At 37.5% G+C, this 21,791-nt stretch overlaps 1 protein-coding gene across 1 annotated transcript in view; it reads left to right on the top strand.

The window, feature by feature from the left end:
• The window catches only part of tcf7l1b (transcription factor 7 like 1b), an 83,356-nt gene extending 81,470 nt beyond the window's left edge, over positions 1–1,886 (top strand). Inside the window, exon 12 of the mRNA XM_084087285.1 lies at positions 1,007–1,886. Coding sequence (XP_083943411.1) covers positions 1,007–1,428 — 422 coding nt within the window. The 3' untranslated portion in view covers positions 1,429–1,886. The remainder of the gene's footprint in view (positions 1–1,006) is intronic.
• The last annotated feature ends 19,905 nt before the right edge of the window (positions 1,887–21,791 follow it).

Genomic DNA, 21,791 nt, shown 5'->3' with positions numbered 1-21,791 from the left:
TTGTTTTAATTCTGCTAAGAGGTCACGCACCTTAAAATGTCCAGATGAGTATTTGGTGGGAAAACATAATAATAAAAAAAGTGTCTCTAAATGTAATATTTGTGCTGATTTCTGTGAGTGTATCATGACTTCATTGTTTCTGGGTCCCCCCCCCCCCCCCAACCCCTGTTTTCTCCTTGTGAGTTTATGTTCCCTGTGCAAACATGTGATAACAGGGTTCATACAAGGTGCTTGAAGTGCTTGAATTTGACTTTTTGAAATGCAAGTCCTGGAAAACCCTTGAAAACAGACATATTTATGCAGAGGTTCTAGAAAAGTGCTTGAATCATTCAAAGACAATATATGTGAAATTAGTTTAATTTTATCGATAAAACAATCTTTTCATGCAAGATTAATGTTGCAGCCCATCTGAAATAGATATAGAGCCATTTCGCATGGTTATGAGCGTAATATTCCTCATATCCAAGTATATGATACAGCTTTTATTCTTCATGTCAATCATATATTCATGGGAGAAAAGATCAGTTTGAATAAGGAAAGTGATATCTTTGTTATAGTATCCTTTCAATGGTTAAAGTTACCAGTCATTGCATGTGCTGCACTTTATTTGTACCTTTTTGTTTTATTAGTTTATTGATCTATTTATCTTTTTTAGAATTTAAAAGATAATAAAGATATTGTTTGATAAATGAGATCTCTGATTGTAGTCCTTGAAAAAGCAAAAGAAAAGTAGTGCTTAAAGTCCTGGAATTTAATGATACAGCACCTGTACGAACCCTGTTATAAATTCTTGCCATTGATGATGTGATTTCTGTCCTCTTTCAAAAATTATAATAATAAAAAAGTGTCTCTAAAGTATAATATTTGTGATGATTTCAGTGAGTGTATCATGACTTCAGTGTTTCTGGGGTCCCACAAAATTTTCTCCTTGTGAATTTATGTTCCCTGAGCAAAAAAAAAGTTATAAATTCCTGCCACTGATGAAGCGTTTTCCATCGTCTTTCAGATTTCTCCGTGCGGAACAAGAAGCCGTGCGTGCAGTACCTCCCTCAGGAGAAGATGATTGACAGCCCTGGCTCCTCCCACGGGAGCATGCTGGACTCCCCGGCCACGCCCTCAGCGGCCCTGGCCTCGCCCGCGGCCCCGGCCCCCACACACTCGGAGCAGGCCCAACCACTGTCCCTCACCACCAAACCCGATCGCCAACACCACTACCCTGTGCTGGCCAAACCCCCTTCATCATCATCATCATCTTCATCATCCTCCTCATCATCAGGCAGTCAGTTAACTCCGCCTCTTCTGTCTAGGCCACTCCCCTTTTCTTCCCTGCATGCCTCTCTCCTGTCTCCGCCCTCCCCGTACCATCACTCCCATCATGCTTTGTTCCAGTCTCAGCCACTCTCTTTGGTAACCAAATCAGCAGACTGACTCTCTTCTAAAGCAATTCTTTCTTAATGTCTTTTAAATAATGCTGTATATTGCTTTTTTACCTTTTTTTTTTTTTTTTTTTGAGAAATAGATGTCAGGTTAACTTTTTTGATAAGTGAGAAAAGGAAATAAATATTATTATTGGTCAATATTTGATCATCCGCTTTTCTGTTGTCTGTATAAAACAATGTATTTTTTTGTAATGTCTACTTTGGAACTGGTTTCTTATTTGATGCATTTATTCAGTAATCTTGTATAATAAAATAAAAAAAAATACATGTATTAAAAACTACTTTTAAAAGACAAGAATGAACAAAAACATTTAAGCTTGACTGTAATTAATGGTAGTTTTTTGGAGTTTAATTCATAGTACTGGCAGTTTATTAGACCTCTTTGCAATGACCCCCTCTACCCCAGTTTTGAAGTGTGTGAACTTGATAAATAAAACTTGTAAATTGTTTCTAAAAATGGGTGTTATTGTCTTCTTGGCGTTAAGTTTATTAAATCAGTGGTTGTTTTTTTGTGTGTGTTTTTTCAGGCATGGATAAGTCATGGAAATAAATAAACGTTTTTTTCAATCAATAAATATTACTTACATTTTTTAATAAAAAAAATTATGTAGCCTAAATTTAGCAGTCACTTATAGTTGGTTCACATAAATAAAAAAATAGGATTTTTTTAAATTGTTTTTGAAAAAAGTTTCTTATTCTCACCAAGGCTGCATTTATTTGATTAAAAATACAGTAAAAACACTAATATTGTGAAATATTATTACAATTTAAAATGCCTGTTTTCTATGTGCATATATGTTCAAATGTAATTTATTCCTGTGATCAAAGCTGAATTCTCATCATCATTACTCCAGTCTTCAGTGTCACATGATCCTTCAGAAATCATGTATCCAAGTTACATTTAATATCAATGTTGAAAACAGTTGTGCTGCTTTTTTATGATGATGATGATGATGCATGAGTAGTTGAAAGGAACAACATTTATTTGAAATGTAATTTTTTGTAACATTATGAATCTCAATTTAATGCGGTCATTTCTTCCAAAAAAAAAAATCTCAAAATGAAATCTTACTAGACTAATGTATTTGTACTAAATTGCAATAACTTTGAAGGTTGATCTTGACTAATGCAGTCAACAGTACATTTTGTTAAAAAACTTGGTTTATTTTCCTGTCTTACTGTATTCAGAAATGTTTATATGAGGAACAATCATGCAGTAACAGGGTTGCACTATACCGCTGAAAATAAAGTAATTAAAATATAAATTACATTTTTTATTTACAACAATTAATTTAATATAATTACAACGTCTATGATTTAAATTGTTGAATGTATAGTCAAAAAGAAGGTCAAGACCTTCCAAATAGACCATAATAAACCAAAATACTTTTCAGTTTATTAGATAAATAAAAGTTTATCTAATATTTCACAACTAAAAACATAAGATTATTTCCTCTAACGATTTTTGTAAAGTCACGGAACACCAAAATGTGCGATTTTCGTGGGAAGTGCCTGATTGTGTTACCTCAAAAATGCAGGGATTTTATAATCCTTCATAAACAACATCTAGAGCACAGAACGATGGCATAATAAACTGCCGGAGAAACCCTGCTGATATAAGAGGAATTCGAGTTAAATCTTTAATAGCTGGAATTTAGGCAAATCGCACTGGAAAATAAACAGATGAGCCAGAGCAACAAAAAATTCTGCCAAAAATAAACACGGTTTAAAAAAAATAATAGACATCTGTTCCTTCCTGGAATGCAAAGTCCCAAAACAACGACAAAAAAGCAGGTCAAACCCTGCCTTCCCGTTTCCCTCGGTGTGTGTGTGTGTGTGTGTGTGTTTTGGCTGATGCTGATGCTGGCGCTGTAATGAAGAGCACGGTAATAGGATGGAGCTCCAGGGAACTCATTAGGCTTTTCAGTTAGTGAGAAATACACAAGGTAGAGTCCTCTGCTTTTTAGGGGCTTTAGGAGCGGCCAGAGATGCCAAGAACGCTTCACTCTTCCCTCAGCGAGCGGATGTGACGACAGACCTCATACGAGACCCTGGATCACACAACCAGTCACGTGTCGCACTGGTTTATTTGTGGCAATAGCCAACAATACATTGTATGGGTCAAAATGATCGATTTTTCTTTTTTATGCCAAAAATCAATAGGATATTAAGTAAAGATGAAGATATTTTGGAAATGTATTTTTGTGAGTGAATGCAGCAAAATCGCGAACATAAATGGACGACTTTAAAGGCGATTTTCTCAATGTTTCGATTTTTTTGCACCCTCAGATTGGAAAGCTTATTTATTCAGCTTTTAGATATCTCAAACCATGTGACTGGTTTTGTGGTCCAGGCTGCGTTCCAGTCCGAAATTGTCATGCCCTTCACTCGCTAACTTCCCTTCATCTCGTTCACTCGGATGTACGTCATTGCGAGTGCCCACTACTGGCGGAAACGGCAATGGGCTGAACTGGAACGTCCTAAGCCCTTGATCACTTGGAATCAGCTGTGGAGTTGATTTATTATTTACATTTTTTTCCCTTTAATAATTTGTTTAATGCAGCATCCAAATGTTTATAGGTGTGTTTGGGTTGTTTTAAATTTAAAACATTATAATTAATATATCATAGAGTTGTCTGTTGTGGTGGTGAGACGAGATATGTGGTGACGTCACAATCATAGTTCGAATTACAGTCCCCAAAGGGACAGAAATATCAGTTTTGGGGGGGGGGGGTCAGATAATTTTTCTGATATTGTGAAAAAAATATAATTACAGTTACAATACAAGTCAACTCCTATTTTCACTGTAGGAACATTTTAATGTAAAGCGATTTCAGACACCCCTATTGTGGACTGTACCATTTTTAACCACCGTGGCTAGAAGCAACGGAGATAGAGAACGACTTCAACTTCTCAAGCAAGTGTCAATGTTGAATGACAAAACGCTAGTTTCATAAAGTATCATTCTTTTCAACATTCCTTATTTGTATATTCAAAAATATTTAAAATAATCTAATTTAATACAGTTATAATTTTTCAATGTAAATTATTTAATTTTATTGGTAACAGCCTAGTGTCTAATTATTTTAATTGAATATATTTATCAAATTTAAGAATTTGAAATGAAAGATGGAGCATACATTTAATAAAATTAGGGGAAAATGCCCTTTATAAAGGTACAAAAAATTATTCTGAGTGTTTTCAAACAATGATGTAATGAAACATTGTCAATTTAAGCTTGAAGGGAGTAAAGCCTCTGTTTAGGCTATTAAGGAAATGTAATTTTGCCAAAAGAAGAACTATTATTTTAAATAAATGTTCATTTTAAATCAGCCTACTTCAGTGTGATATGTTACCATATGCTTAATACTGAGAATTTGAATAATTGTAATGTGATGATCAGATGCAGATAGCTAAATCAAAGAATATAGGCGGTTTGTGGGTGGATTATTTATTTTTAATAGTGGATTTGGGTGACTCAGAGTGCACCAGATTAATGAATTTATTTAAGAGATATAAGAGATATACCGAGCTCCACCAACAAAAAAATGTGGGCATTAGGCTTTATGATGATCTACAAAAAAATACACATTTAATTATCTTATTATTAAAATACATTATTATGATTTTACCACCTCCGTAAATTAGAACTAGTAATTAGAATGGTATTTCAGTGCACTTAACTTCTAACTTTTGGGAGTTGATCAAAACAGTTTTCTTTTGGATATATAATAACAATGTCTACTGCCTAATGCCATTCTGTAGCCTACTGATTATCAGTTTGTCGCATGTTTAGACCTTGTATGTGTGTTACACAACACATGTTGCACTTGACGATCACGGTGGGGACTGATATGGTAGTGAACCACCATGATGGTCATAGAAGAAGTGAAGGAGCAGTACCCCCCAATTATGGTGGGGTAATTCGCACTCTGGTCACAATCGTACTGCATTGTGGGACATATAGGTGCCTGAAGTGTACATTTGAAGCAGACTCGGTCAAAATCGAGGGAACGAGGGTCTGTCCATATAAACTTCCCTCGTCCACTTCACGAAGTGGAACGCACTTCAAAATGGCGGCAGGGATTCCCCCGAGGGGAAGTGCTTAGGGAAGTTCGCAAGTGCGTGTCTAAAAGTGGACTTGAACGCAGCACAGGGTCACATATATTCCTGAAAAACCCCTCGCATCAGTGCGATGAGAGCAAGCGGCAACTTCCGGTCTCTCTCTTCAATCCAACACTGAAGTGAGTTAAACTGCAGTTCATCGACTGGCCACTAGAGACCGGCTGCAGAAGAGAGTCAATCCCATAGACCCGCATGTTAAAATGTCCAACTTTACAGCAGAAAAAAAAACATGTTTACAGCCTGGTACAAAAAGTGTTTTTGGTCTATATAGCTAATTTTGCCCTTCATAACGACTGTGAGGGGGGTGAATATTTTTATAACTCATCTGTTTAAATTATATCAAGCCTTAAAGTTCTGCATAATTAAGGGTGTGGCCACTTGAGTGACAGGTGGATTGCCGCTGATGTCACTACTAGCGTTTGTCCGCTGTCTTTTAGCATCATGTCACCTCAGCTAATCCGCCTCGCTGCCCGTTTTAGTTTGTCTGGGAGTGACGCGCGGCCAAGATGGCGACGGCCGGCTCCTAAATCTAACTTAAGTGGCAGGTGACTTAAAGTCAAATCAACCTTTTAATGTTGTTTATATGTCTTTGTGGTGTTTTTAATATGCTTTAAGACAAACCATGTGTAAATTCATAAGTCGACAGCATTGCTGAGTATTTTCTCCTTAAAACTGCAGTGAACCAAAGACAGTCTCAAAAACACGCTTTGAAATCGCTGGTGTTTCTGATGTCACAAACTACCTTGTAACCAATCAGATCAACGCGTGATCGTCAACCAGTGGATCTCTGAGCTGAGTGAGTGAGTGGAGGCGGGGCTCATTTGCATATTCATAGAACCGCGAATACTAAACGAGGCAAGGGTGTCAGGTTACATTCAAGCTAAGGCATGAAGATTTTTTTTTCAAGGAAAAAACGTTTAAATATATCAATTTGGCAATCAAAGGTGAGTATAATATTTTTTACCGGTCATGAAACTATTTTTGTAAAAACAATGACACCAAAATTTTAGATACCAGTGAAAATTGACAATTCTCTATTCCAATTTCGATACCACAGCTAAAACTACTAGCCTCACTAATACAAATTTAAAGCATTATTAAAGACAAGTATACAGTCAGTTATAAAATACGAAAAAATAATCAAAATAGAAGCAAAAACACAAATAAATACAATAGAACAAAGATAGAACAATAGAACAAGTAGATCTAACAGTAGGTACAGAAATTTAATAAAGTAAGCAAATGTAAAATAACACTGCATTGTCTTCCCTCTATATATTAAACATCATCAAAAAAACAGCAGCAGGAATATTAGGATGCTGTCACTTTAAGAGCTAATGCACAGATCCAATACACTGATACACACAGAGTTTACTTCTTGACATTCAGTTTTTTGCTTACGGAATAAAAAAAATAAAAAGGTAATTGCAACTTTTTATTTCATAATTGTTACTTTTTTTCTCACAATTCTGAGTTTATATCTCACAACTTGTGAGTTTTGAGTTTATATCTGACGATTCTTTTTTTAAGACTGTTTTTCTTGCGAGATATAAACTCAGAATGTGGTGGAAATAATCTTCCAAATCTCAAACGGGCCAGAATTAGACTCACCGAAGCTCATTTGTGCACAACAGCCGCGCAAAACACTCAGTCGCCCATCATGAATGCATGTGTGTGTGTGTGTGTACACTGGAATAATATTAATGTGCCATAACTCAGAGAGGAATCTAAACGCTGCGCTTCACACTGGCAGCAACAGCCAATCAAGTCAAGTGTGAGGAAAATCCAACGCATCATTATCACTAATTGCTTAATGATGTCTTACAGTGTGTGTTGGTTCCCATATGACTCAACTAACAGCACACTGTTGCTCTGCCCTCTCTGTCAGATGTGTGTGTGTGTGTGTGTGTGTGTGTGCGTGTGCGCGTGTGTGCAGACGGACAGGTTGACACACGTTGAGTGCTCATTTCCCTCTCTGCCCTCAGGTGAGGAACAGACCTGTCAGTCACACACACACACACACACACACACACACACACACACACACACACACACACACACACACACACACACAAAGGCTTATATTTTATTTTGCTCTGCAGTCATTAGAGAAGCGAGAAATATGCCTTGCATCATCCAGGGCCCTGCGATGCTCTCTGGGGCCCCGTGTGTGTGTGTGTGTGTGTGTGTACCCTCAGCTCTAGACCCATCAACCAAATTAAAGGTAATGAGTTGTCAGACAACAGAGAAAGCGTGGCTCCTTAAGGCTATAGGACTCTGAAAAGCGCTGCCCTATTCTCCATACGTCTCACACACACACACACACACACACACACACACGCTGCGCGACCCACACGAGCCGGGCTGAGTGACTTTAATATGACTGGCCTGTTAGAGAGATTGGCTGCAGAAAGATATCAGTGATTGTTTTCCCCGAGTCAGTTGTTGGAGAAGTGCTTGTTAAGCGAGTTGCAGTCGTGTGTTCTCCCGCTCAGAGATTATTTCACTGTGTTGCACTTCATTGCATTGGCAGCCATTTTATTATAAAATGTGTTGAATATATACACATACAATATTATATTATATTTGATTATATATATAATTTGATTATAAAAAATATATATATTTTGCCATTTATTTTTAATTATATAATTACATTTAAATTATATATGATTATAGTTAAATACACGTGTATTTAATTATGAAATAAAAAAATAGGAATTCTGACTTGTTTACTTCTCACAATTTTGACATTTTTCAAATAATTCTGATTTTACATCTTACATTTTGCAATTTAGATTTTTCATTATTTAATTAATTTTAAAATTTTATTTACATTATTTTATTTACATTATATATATATATATATATATATATATATACAGTGAGGAAAATAAGTATTTGAACACCCTGCTATTTTGCAAGTTCTCCCACTTGGAAATCATGGAGGGGTCTGAAATTGTCATCATAGGTGCATGTCCACTGTAAGAGACATAATCTAAAAAAAAAAATCCAGAAATCACAATGTATGATTTTTGAACTATTTATTTGTATGATACAGCTGCAAATAAGTATTTGAACACCTGTCTATCAGCTAGAATTCTGACCCTCAAAGACCTGTTAGTCTGCCTTTAAAATGTCCACCTCCACTCCATTTATTATCCTAAATTAGATGCACCTGTTTGAGGTCGTTAGCTGCATAAAGACACCTGTCACCCCATACAATCAGTAAGAATCCAACTACTAACATGACCAAGACCAAAGAGCTGTCCAAAGACACTAGAGACAAAATTGTACACCTCCACAAGGCTGGAAAGGGCTATGGGGAAATTGCCAAGCAGCTTGGTGAAAAAAGGTCCACTGTTGGAGCAATCATTAGAAAATGGAAGAAGCTAAACATGACTGTCAATCTCCCTCGGACTGGGGCTCCATGCAAGATGTCACCTCGTGGGGTCTCAATGATCCTAAGAAAGGTGAGAAATCAGCCCAGAACTACACGGGAGGAGCTGGTCAATGACCTGAAAAGAGCTGGGACCACCGTTTCCAAGGTTACTGTTGGTAATACACTAAGACGTCATGGTTTGAAATCATGCATGGCACGGAAGGTTCCCCTGCTTAAACCAATAGGGTCTGGCTGCAGACCTGCACTTGCACTCTCAGACTTGCACTCTCAGACACCAGCGCTTCCTCTGCCTGTGACGTCACTTGCAATCGACACAAATTAACCGGAAATATGTTTCAGCAGTAAATATTGTTATATTATTTATTTTTTCAGGAAATTAAAAAAAAAAACGGCATATTTTTTGTTATTAAACATTGTATCGTTAAAGTTGGTTTTATACCTTATATTGCTATCATATACTGTTGTGTACCAACATTAACACAACATTTCCCCAAAATCATTTTTAATCGGAGATACTACATTTATGACTTGGGAGCAGGGATATACGAGGTTACGCTGTCATTGATAAGAGTAGTAAGGACACAGACGTCGCTGCCGTCAGCAGTGTTCATCAAAGTCTGCGGTCGCATTGAGCCTTTTGACAAGAGATAAGGCTTTAAGAGCTATTCATATCTAATGATTGTGGTTACATACATCTTCCTAAACTCCATTTTAAACGTTTAAGAGATATGAGTGATGCAATACCAAAATACTAGGCTGTCTAATAGGCAGAAATGAGCCTAATCTGCACGCAAACTTACCTTCGTGGCTCACGGGCTTCCTTCTGCACCGAAGCATTACAGTTATCGATTTTTAACAAAACATGCCTACTCAAATGTATCTAACCTAACTATTTTCACTCGTTATTGTCTAAAAAACATACAGAATTATCCAAAGATAGGCTTACTTGGCGCCAGTAACTTAGGCAGACCTTTTTTCTCCCATAAATTAAAACCTTGCTACTTGGGGTATTTTACATGCACAGTGCCAACTTCGAGTCAGTAAAATAATAATAAAAACAATAATTTAATGCTGGTATCCAAAACATTTAATTCAATTCAAGTATTATATTAGATACCTTTTAAAACTTAAATGCACACGTGTAATAAGTAGACATTTAAAATACATCAATAACTGATATTATAGTTTAACACAGATAAAATCAGAGTTAAGGCTTGCTTTACGTGTTGCTCGACGAGGATTTCTTAATCGCTGCGACTTTCAATCCTGAGGAGACAAAATGCCGCGGAGTGAAGAAGAGGTGGAGTTATGAGGATTCTCAGACAGTTGAAGTATCCAATGGAGTTAAGAGATTTGCTCTCTAGCTATTTTCAACACTTTAGATTGGCTATTTATATATAGGCTACTTACAGAAACGATTTTTGAACGACATTGGGAGCTGTTCTCAATCCGACACAACACTACGCGTCGATTGCAAGTGACGTCACTTGCAGAGGAAGCGCTGGTGTCTGAGAGTGCAAGTCTGGGAGTGCAAGTGCAGGTCTGCAGCCAGACCCTTCTCGCTTAAACCAGCACATGTCAAGGCCCGTCTTAAGTTTGCCAATGACCATTTGGATGATCCAGAGGAGTCATGGGAGAAAGTCATGTGGTCAGATGGTCATAATTCCACTAAACGTGTTTGGAGGAAGAAGAATGATGAGTACCATCCCAAGAACACCATCCCTACTGTGAAGCATGGGGGTGGTAGCATCATGCTTTGGGGGTGTTTTTCTGCACATGGGACAGGGCGACTGCACTGTATTAAGGAGAGGATGACCGGGGCCATGTATTGCGAGATTTTGGGGAACAACCTCCTTCCCTCAGTTAGAGCATTGAAGATGGGTCGTGGCTGGGTCTTCCAACATGACAATGACCCGAAGCACACAGCCAGGATAACCAAGGAGTGGCTCTGTAAGAAGCATATCAAGGTTCTGGCGTGGCCTAGCCAGTCTCCAGACCTAAACCCAATAGAGAATCTTTGGAGGGAGCTCAAACTCTGTGTTTCTCAGCGACAGCCCAGAAACCTGACTGATCTAGAGAAGATCTGTGTGGAGGAGTGGGCCAAAATCCCTCCTGCAGTGTGTGCAAACCTGGTGAAAAACTACAGGAAACGTTTGACCTCTGTAATTGCAAACAAAGGCTACTGTACCAAATATTAACATTGATTTTCTCAGGTGTTCAAATACTTATTTGCAGCTGTATCATACAAATAAATAGTTAAAAAATCATACATTGTGATTTCTGGATTTTTTTTTTTAGATTATGTCTCTCACAGTGGACATGCACCTACGATGACAATTTCAGACCCCTCCATGATTTCTAAGTGGGAGAACTTGCAAAATAGCAAGGTGTTCAAATACTTATTTTCCTCACTGTATATATATACAGTTGTGCTCAGAATTAATCATACCCCTGCTAAATATGATCAAAAACTGAAGAGAAGAAGAGCCAACATGGATCTGGGAATCTTCAGGATCTGGAGAGATTCTGTATGGAGGAATGGTCTCTGATCTCTTGTCAGGTGTTCTCCAAACTCATCAGGCATTATAGGAGAAGACTCAGAGCTGTTATCTTGGCAAAAGGAGACTGTAAAAAGTATTTAATAAAAGGGTATCAATAATTGTGGCCAACGTGTTTTGGAGAAAAACATTTATTTCATAGTGTGATTTCCCCCCACTCTCAATTCTTTTACTTCAATGAAAGGTTAGGATTTTGCCAATTTTTTGAATGAAAGATCAAAAGGATAAACGATGCAGATTTATTTTTTACAGCCATTTTTAATCATATTTACCAGGGGTATGATTAATTCTGAGCACGACTGTATATATATATATATACATTTATGAAATAGAATATTTTTATATTTAAAGATTTTTCAAATGTTTTTGAAAGAAGTCTCTTCTGCTTACCGAGGCTGCATTTCTTTGATCAAAAACAATCAAAAATCTTTTTTTCTGTGTGAATATATGTTAAAATAATCTATTCCTGTGATCAAAGCTGAATTTTCAGAATCATTACTCCAGTCTTCATTGTCACATGATCCTTCAGAAATCATTCTAATATGATGATTTGCTTGCAGTTGTGCTACTTCATATTTGAATCTGATGCATTTTTTTTTTCCAGGATAAATAGAAAGTTAAAAAAAAAAAACATTTATTTGAAATTTCTTGTTGATTTTTGCATCACTACAGAAATATCAGCACTCTTGGAATGCCATATAATAATACAAATATTTGTATTATTCAAAATAAAATGTATACTGTAACTATTTAACCCTTCTATTGCCAAATGTTTTTTTTTTAATTGCAGGAATACATACAACAATTTTTACAAAATAAAATACAAAAAATAACAAAAACAAAATATAGACAAACAACAATATAAGGATAGACGAAGAAAAAGAAACAAACAGGTATTCAGTAATTTAACATAATTTACTCTTTCTCTCGTCCCCCACTCCTCTCCTCCAAATCCTCCAAACAATAACAATAATAATAAAAATAGTAATGTGATTTTATGATTAATATGGCTATCTGTGCACATCCCCGGGTGGCCAGTGCCAAATGATTTTGGTAAAGATTACGCTTTTATTATTTTATTTTTAAATTGTTCATTACAAAAATTACACATTGTCAAACATTGTCTTAGCTTTTCATTTGTAGGATTGTGACTTTACTAATCAGATGCGGCCAGCGGGACACAACAGGAGACCTTCTCCTTTAAATGTGTGCATTGAGCAGTCTCTCTCTCTCTCTCTCTCTCTCTCTCTCTCTCTCTCTCTCTCTCTCTCTCTCTCTCTCTCTCTCTCTCTCTCTCTCTCTCTCTCTCATCAGAGACATCTGTCTGCTCCTCACAGGTCAGAATTAATACATGTTAATCAGCTCATTAGCTCTCACTGGCCCCTGGCCAAGCGTCTGCCGTCGAGAGCTCGCTTTGATCCCGAATCCGGGCCAGGTTTGGCCTTTCATGTGTCTGAATCACTGTTTACATTCCTCTACTCCACAATCAATATTAAGACAAAAGAATACATAAACCAGCTTGAGTCTGGAGTGCAATGCCAAATTAACAGAGCGTCAGAGTGCTTGTCAGTCTCTAAAAGAGGAGAAATAGCGTGGCTTTCATTCTGCTGATTAACTGATGCTTGTTGCAGACGTAAGAATCTGTGCTTCTGCTTTCTGTGCGATTAATGAAACTTGCTGTATTGTGTCACGACGGGAACTGAAGACTGAATAAGACTTAAGGTTCAGTGTGAGAGGAGTTCGTATAGCCTTTCATGGCTTCATTAATAATTTTCTATGAAGTGAGTCTGAAAACTCGACTGAATGCTTGATCTTGAGGATTCATAGAAACGGTGCACAATGTCGGTTCATAAGCAGTTTATACCTTTCCCTGTCCTCCATCTTCCTTCAGCTCAGAGCTTTGCTGTGGATTCAGTTTTTTGATATGAATAAAATCAGTCAAAAGTTTTCAAATATTCTCTTCTTTTGAGCTCATTTGAGTTCATTCTCAACTCATGAGGTGCTTTTTAAACATTATTGAAGGAGTGAATGCATGTATGCAAACTCACTCATTTAGAAAAATAACATTCATACAAATAATAACATAAATTGCATATATTGCATGCAGAAGCCTTAAAAGGTATGTGCTCATGATTCAGTCAAAGAGTTTAAACATTTGACTGGTAGTTTATTTGAAAAGCATGATCATAAATATATATATATATATATATATATATATATATATATATATATATATATATATATATAGGCTATATATAATCAATACTATAAGGCAGGGGTGGGCAAACTACGGCCCGCGGGCCACATACGGCCCGTTAGGCTGTTTAATCCGGCCCGTCGAGTATTTAAAAAATTGTCTTAAGATCGCATTAATTTTGCCTTTTTCTTGCAATACTTTGCGTTATATATAAATTGCGTTGCATATATTTGACAATCGGAATATCAGATATTTCATGCCATAGCTAACAAATGTAAAAAAGGAAAAATGACATAAAAGCAGATCATCATTCATTCAGCGCTGTTGTGGCTGCGGTGTGTCACGTAACAAGCTAGACGCGTCACCATGGAAACCAAACAGACAGCGACTTAAGCGCATAGACTTGGTGCACGTTAATGTTTTTTCCTTTTTTTGAAAACTCACAGAGAAAAAAATGTTTGGTAACCGCTTGCACACGTTTAGTTTTTCCTTTGATTTTTCTGCTATTTAGTTTTGCTACTCTGGATTTGTGGATGTATCCTCCTGACTGATTCCGTTTACAAAACCTTTATCGCCCGGCTTTCGACTACGCTCCCCTGTCTGCCATGTACAGAACCCGGTTTTGTTCATTAAATGTTCTGATCTGCATTTGCTTTTTATGTTTCATTTTATTATACTTAAAATAAATTTGTATATTCGTTTATTTCGTTTTTTTCCACAAATGTATGACTTTTGGAAGTGCAAATTGATTGCCATGCAGTTTTAATAAAGTTGAATAAACGTAACCTTCTGTCATTTTTACTCTTCTAAGTGTACACTTAGGTGTTTTGTTTCTAATTTACGGTTAGGCCCATTAAATAATAATAAGGATAAACAATATTTAAAAAGTATAGGCTATAATTATCGAACATCTGACTAATTAAAAATTAACCTCAAAACATAACATGCTAAATGGGGGATATCTAGCATAAAAAATTTATTGTCAGAATGTCGTCTCTCAGTTGTTGAATTTCGCGCAGACGTTGCCACAACGTAAATGTGTTTGCTCAGCTCGATCTCATGAAAGTGCGAATACCACGAATTGTATTTGTAGTTCTTATGAAACGCAGTTTTCGCGTGCATATGATACGCACTTAAAGGGATAACTTAGTTCGCCCAAAAATGAAAATTCGGTCATCATTTACTCACCCTCAAGTTGTTTCAAACCTGTATGAATTTATTTTTTCTGCTGAACACAAAAGAAGATATTTTGAAAAATCTCGGTAACCAAACAGTTGATGGACCCCATTGACTTCCATAGTATTTTTTTTCCTACTATGGAAGTCAATGGGGTCCATCAACTGTGTGGTTACCGACATTTTTCAAAATATCTTCTTTTGTGTTCAGCAGAAAAAAGAAATTCATACAGGTTTGAAACAACTTGAGGGTGAGTAAATGATGACCGAATTTTTTTGCATTTTTGGGCGAACTATCCCTTTAATGGCGTGTAATAGGCACGCACTCCGCACCCCTAATCCTAACCAAAGGGTTTACAGTGCGCAGCATATGCACGCAAAAAAAATATTTTTGGCGTATAAATGGCACGAGAAATAAAATTTGTGGTATAGATACGCACTTTCATGAGATCGTGTTTCATAATCTGCTACTGGGCCGGCCCTCTGTCAAATTTTAAAACCCAGTGTGGCCCTTGAGCCAAAAAGTTTGCCCACCCCTGCTATAAGGGGTTTTCAAACTATAGTCTATAAAAGAAAAGAAAACGATTTTACCAAAATGTATTTTTAGGCCTGTCAAGGTCCTCAAGTTATTTACAAACAAATGAACTGAATTGGAAAAAAATCTCTTTAGGTTTATATTTTTAACATTAAATGGGGCTATATGTAATAATGTTCATGTATTAATCTTTTTTTTTATTTTGTGCTAATGTATAAAAAGCTTGTGTCGAAACTTTAAAAAACGAGACCCTCCACGATTTCCTATGATGTCTATGAAAGCCGATTTTTATGTGAAGGACTCGGGACGTTTTTGCCGGGAAAATCAAAATGATGTGACAATTATGCTAGTAGTTAAGATCATAGTTAACTTCCGTTCAATGACACACGAAATGAATGCTTACAATATTCAGGATAATGCTGAAAGAGACATTCAATGTAATGTCAATGTGTCAAACTATCATAACAGTGTAATTTTAATGACCTCATCTGTCGACATGATGCCGATGAATCGCAGCAGAGCTGGTACAAATATCCACATCACTATAATCAGATGCTTAACTGCTGTTTTCTCATCGCTGTAATTTATATCGTGTGTTTATTGTGTTATTGAGAGGATATTCACATATTCATCCAACCGTCGCTCTCAGCCGCCGCGTGACGTCATCGGGTGGTTCGCTAACAATATCGCTAAAAAAATTATTTCCAACTTCTTTTTACTTCTAAGCAAACAACGAAAATAACAGTCTGGTCTTTGAATCACGGTCATTCTCTTGTGCGTTACGTGTGTTTGAGCAGTAAGTTGCTGCACTGCAGTTCACTTAACGGCCAGCGGTGTCGCTAATAACAAGGGTTTCTCAATTCCTCATAGCTCCTAGAAAAATTCATGATTTGTTATCGCAACTTTGTCAAATCAACCTAGATAATCAATATTGTATCTAAAAAAAATAGTTTAATGAACACAAAATTTCAAGGCAACCAGGATAGCCTATTTACTTTAAGTTAAACCAACAATCATTTTTTTACAGCATGGGTACAAAAAATACAACATTTTAATAATTTCGCTTTAATTCAGTGACAATATAAATTATAATAGGCCCTATATTCTAATCCTTTAGTGGTGTGGTCAGAAGTTGCTTTTATCAGTTAAAGAATATTGCAAAAATTAAAGCGTTTTTATCACCCAGAGACATGGAGTCTGTGATACATGCTTTTATTTCATCAAGATTAGACTACTGTAATGTACTATACTTGAGTGTCTCACAGTCCCTATTGTCAGGTCTTCAACTAGTTCAAAATGCTGCTTCAAGATTGTTAACAGGAACAAGGAAAAGTTAACATATTTTGCCAGCATTGTTCTCTCTCCATTGGCTTCCAGTTAAACATCATATTGAGTTCAAAACAATTTTTTGTGCTTATAAGGGATTGCATGGACTGGCTCCTGCTCCTCCATACATCTCTGGTCTCCTTTATTCCCACCATAATGCTTTTAGAAAACTTAGGTCAACCAGTAGTCTACAGCTGTCTGTTCAAGGACACGTTTAAAACTGAAAGGAGATTGTGTCTTTTCAGTGGCCGCTCCACAGAACAATATCTGCCATCTTACATAAAGACTGCACCAACACACACTGATTTTAAATCTTTGCTTAAAACCCACTTATTTACTGTTATAAGTGGCCTAGTGGTATAAATTGTAGTGTATTGTTTATTTGTGTGTTTTTATGTTTACTCATTAGGATACCTGTTTACACTTTGTACAGCACTTTGGCCAGCACTTTTTAAATGTGCTCTATAAATAAATATGACTGACTGTCTGACTGACTGATAAATATAATATTTACATTTTAATAATAATAATACTTAAAAAAACACATTTACATTTACATTTATTCATTTAGCAGACGCTTACAAGCGACTTACAAATGAGAACAATAGAAGCAGTTAAACTAACAATAGGACAACATGTTCCCAGTTCAATCTAATGCAGTACCTGTATTTATATATATATATATATACATATATATATATATGGGGCGTTGCTAACACAATGCTAAATCATATATCAGATGTATGTACAATAACATTATGATGTCCAGCAATTGATTTAAATAGTACATTGGGTTTAATTTGTCGTTTAATGAGGTCTAATATATGTTTTTAGTGGTGAGAATTTTCACGTGAATAATTTCAAACGTGTATTTAAATGGTCCAGTGGCAGAACTTTTGCCAAGCGTGTCAGAGGTTCTGTTTTTTTTCATCAAAACCGATTATGTTTATCAGTGGTTGTATATCAGGCAGGGACACGTTTGTGTGCATTTTTATTTTTATTTTTTTTATTTCACCGGAACGAATAGAGAGTCTCCACAACGGATTGAAGCACGCGTCCGAGTGAAGACTGTGCGCGAGCCACAAGAGAACAGTATCCGCGCCACTGATCGCAGCGGCAACGAGCACTTTGATCACTTGATTTCAAAAACAACACATTTCAGCGCTATATCACCTTATATTTAACAAACGAACTAAATGAATGCTCTGCTAGTTAACTGGAGATGTTTTATTTATTTGTATTGGTACATTCGTGCCGCGAGATGTTTCAAAAGTGGTGGGGACAATATCGACCTTAGCAAAAAGTGGTGGGGACATGTCCCACCCGCAAATTACGCCTATGGCTCTGGTTGAGGAACAGACCAGGAAAAGGTCAGAGAAAGAGATTTGGTGCCTCTTTGAGATGGCACTACAAGACGGCGTTCACTTGCAGAGCGCAAGTTTCTGGATGGCACGTAAGCCTGAAGTAATGAGTTTAGGTAAAAGGGAGCAGAGCCAGTGGTTGTTCTAGGCATACGTCAGTGACTTGAATTTGATGCGAGCAACTGGCAACCAGTGCAATTTTGTGAGGAGAGGAGTGACGTGCATGTCTCTTCGGCTCGATAAAGACCGCTCTAGCTGCGGCATTTTGGATCAGTTGCAGACGTTTGACAGTGATGCTGGAAGACCAGCCAGGAGAGCATTACAGTAGTCCAGTCTGGATAGAACAAGCCCTTGGACCAGGAGTTGTGTAGCTCTGATAGGAAGGGCCTGATCCTCCTAATGTTGTACAAGGCAAATCTGCAAGACCGGGCAGTTCTAGCAATGTGGTCTGTGAAGTTCAATTGATCATTGAACTCATCTGGAATGAGAGGTAGAGTAGTGTGTCATCAGCGTAGCAGTGATAGGAAAAGCCATGTTTCTGAATCACAGATCCTAGTGATGACAATGTAGAAGGAGAAGAGAAGTGGTCCAAGCACTGAGCCCTGAGGCACTCCAGTAGCTCGATGTTGGGTCTTGAGCCCGGGACACACCAAACCGACGCCAAAGAACTAGCGCTGATGAAAGCCGACTGTCGCCTCGTGTCGCCTGCGTTGGGGGAAAAAGCTGCAAAAAAATTAAAAAGTCAGGGGAAAAACACACCAAGAGAACTAGAGCCGACTGTCAGCTAAGTAAATGAGACAACTGTCTATTCCTGAAGATATATTCATCTATATTCACCATTCAAAAAGGGAAACCGATGCTGCAGAAACACAAACCATAAACAAAGCAGTGCGTGTTTACTGTTTTGAATATCAATCCTGATAAACACTTTCAATATTCCACTCCGCTCATGTTAATATTGAAATATTCGCCAAGGAACACTCAGGTAAGATGACGTAACATTAGAACAGCCTTCTATCTGGACCGTTTCGACTTCTTTGCTCGCTGTTTTGCTATTATTCTCGTGCACTGACTCGTTCGCTAAGCTGAACAGCCAACGACCGTTGCCTTGGTGTGTCCCGGCTTTAGACACCTCACCCCTCCACGACACCCTGAACGACCTTGCTGAGAGGAAAGACTTGAACCAGTGGAGTGCGGTTCCCGAGATGCCCTTCGTCTTTAGGATTGACAGGAGGATCTGGTGGTTAACTGTGTCAAAGGCAGCAGATCCAGCCGGATGAGAACTGAGGATTTGGAGGCTGCTCTTGCCAGTCTCAGAGCTTCAGTGACCGAGAGCAGTCTCAGATGAGAGTCCGCTTTTGAAACCAGACTGGTTGTTGTCCAGGAGGTTGTTCTGTGTAAGAAAGGAAGAGATCTGGTTGAAAACAACACGTTCAAGTGTCTTCGCGACGAATGGAAGAAGGGATCCCGGTCTGTAATTTTCCAGATGTGCTGGATTGAGAGTGGGTTTCTTAAGCTGTGGGGTTACCCGAGCCTGCTTAAATGCTGTGGGAAAGGTACCAGTAAGTGCTATCATATGAGTAAGTGCGGGTAAAACTGAGGGAGAAATGGCTTGAAGGAGATTAGTGGGAATAGGATCAAGCGGACAGGTAGTAGGGCGATTGGAAAGAAGGAGTTTGGAGACTTCTGTCTCTGAAAGCAGAGAAAAGGAGGGTAGAATGTGTGTGTTAGCTGGTAAGATGTGTGTGTCAGTTTGTGGTTTGGTACGGTTTATCTCTATAATATCAAACTTAAAATTTTTCTCCCACATGGGTTTTTATAAATGAAAATATAGAGCGGCCTCATAGGTGGAACATCAGGTTTTTGTGTGCTTTGCATCAGTTGTTGCACCTGTATGAAACAGTGATGCTGAATCTGCATGATTGACAGTTACAGTGAGCGTATGCATGGCTTCTGACACATTCATTGATTGTTTGATCAACTCTCTCATTACATTTGCCCGTGTCTCAGTTGGTGAAGACAGGTTTCACCTGGCGATGTGCCCAAGACTGCCTCTTAATGTTTTATTTAAGACCATTTGACCTTAAAGAAGGAAGCGCGGATGAAGAATAAGAGGGATCGTTTCCCGTACTAAATGCCAGGACTATCATTAGGAGTATTTGAGGCTGCAGGGGTTTCGTGAAACATTGATTAACATTAACATGATTTGCATGTTGTGCAAGATCTTTGGTCGCTGTACCAAATTATTCATGGCAGTCGTTAAGGTCATACAAGATACAGATTAGGCCAGTGGTTTTACTGTAGAACATATTTACATTGGAAAAGATAATCTCACGCACGTGGTCTGAAGGGGGAAGAGAAAAACAAAGGAGTTTTTATGTGGTGGTTTTTCACCCCCCCAAAAAAAAACAACGACAAAAACGAGGTCATTTACTCACTCCATGTTGTTACAAACCCAAATGATTTGAACAACATGAACACAAGAAGCAAATACCAGGCAGAATGTGAACGCTGCACTTTCCCAAATAACAAAAACAACACTTTTTTTGTGTGGAATGACAGGAGATGAGGTTGAGTAAATGATATGGGTGTAACTATATCGTGTCACAATATATCGCAATACAAAAATGTGACAATCTGTATTGTGTATAGTTCACCCAAAATAAAAATTACTGTGTGAGAAACAAATTCGAGTTTTCAGAGTTTTAGTGTCAGTACTACATTAAACTACTATATATAATGCTGAATATAATGTATAATAATGCATTGGGGGAATATTTGTGTGTCCTGATAATGCCAAATGTCTGATGTTAAGAGTAAAAATGGCCGACATTATTTTAAATATATCTAGTCAGTGACAGAGTTCAAGAATATTTGTCTAAAATAATTCTGTATTTTCAGCTTCAGAATCATGAATATGTTTATTCTGGTGTCTCTATTGTCCTGTGCTTTGGGTTTCAGCACCAAGTCCAAGCCTATTCATTTACACACACAATGTAACACCAAATTTAGCATTTTAATCAACAGTTAATTTTTTGTTAACCTTTTACCATATGTCTCTGAGTATTGAGTCTTATTGAGTTCAGTATGGTGATATGTATCGGATCGTGAAACGAGGGTATCGCTACACCCCTAGTCAATGATGAGAGAAGTTTCGTTTTGGCTAAACTATTCTTTCAAGAACCCAGACACAAGACTTGGAGAAACATAAAGCCTTCAGTTTAGTTATTAAAATTAAAGAGGACATCTGCTGTGATAGAGACACCAGAAAGCATTATAAATCTGCTGGACTGCTTGCTTTCGCTCTTCTTCTGTCAGGAACGTGTTCAAGCCATATTTCAGAGTTTGGCGTTGTGTTTGGAGGAGTCTGGCTCATTGTAGATTCAGAGTCTGTTCTGTTCTCCTGCAGGAGGAGCTGGGTTCGTCTCCAGAGAGACTCATATCAATGCATGCGAGTTTTGAGCTGAAGTTCAATCAGTTTTTACTCTTACATTTTACTCCAACATTGTGTTCACTTTAGTGATGAATGACATGATTAATTAAAATGAACTGACAGATCACATTCATATTTCTTGAAGCATTTGAAGTTTAGCACAGCCTAATTGAAAGGGTCTTTCAATTAGGAGAGAAAGAGAGAGAGAGAGAGAGAGAGAGAGCGAGAGCGAGAGCGAG

The sequence above is a fragment of the Abramis brama genome, assembly GCF_963993115.1.
Source record: "Abramis brama genome assembly, chromosome: 16".
Lineage (NCBI taxonomy): Eukaryota > Metazoa > Chordata > Actinopteri > Cypriniformes > Leuciscidae > Abramis > Abramis brama.
Note: the sequence above shows the minus strand (reverse complement) of the source record. Positions and strands in the feature narration are given on the sequence as shown.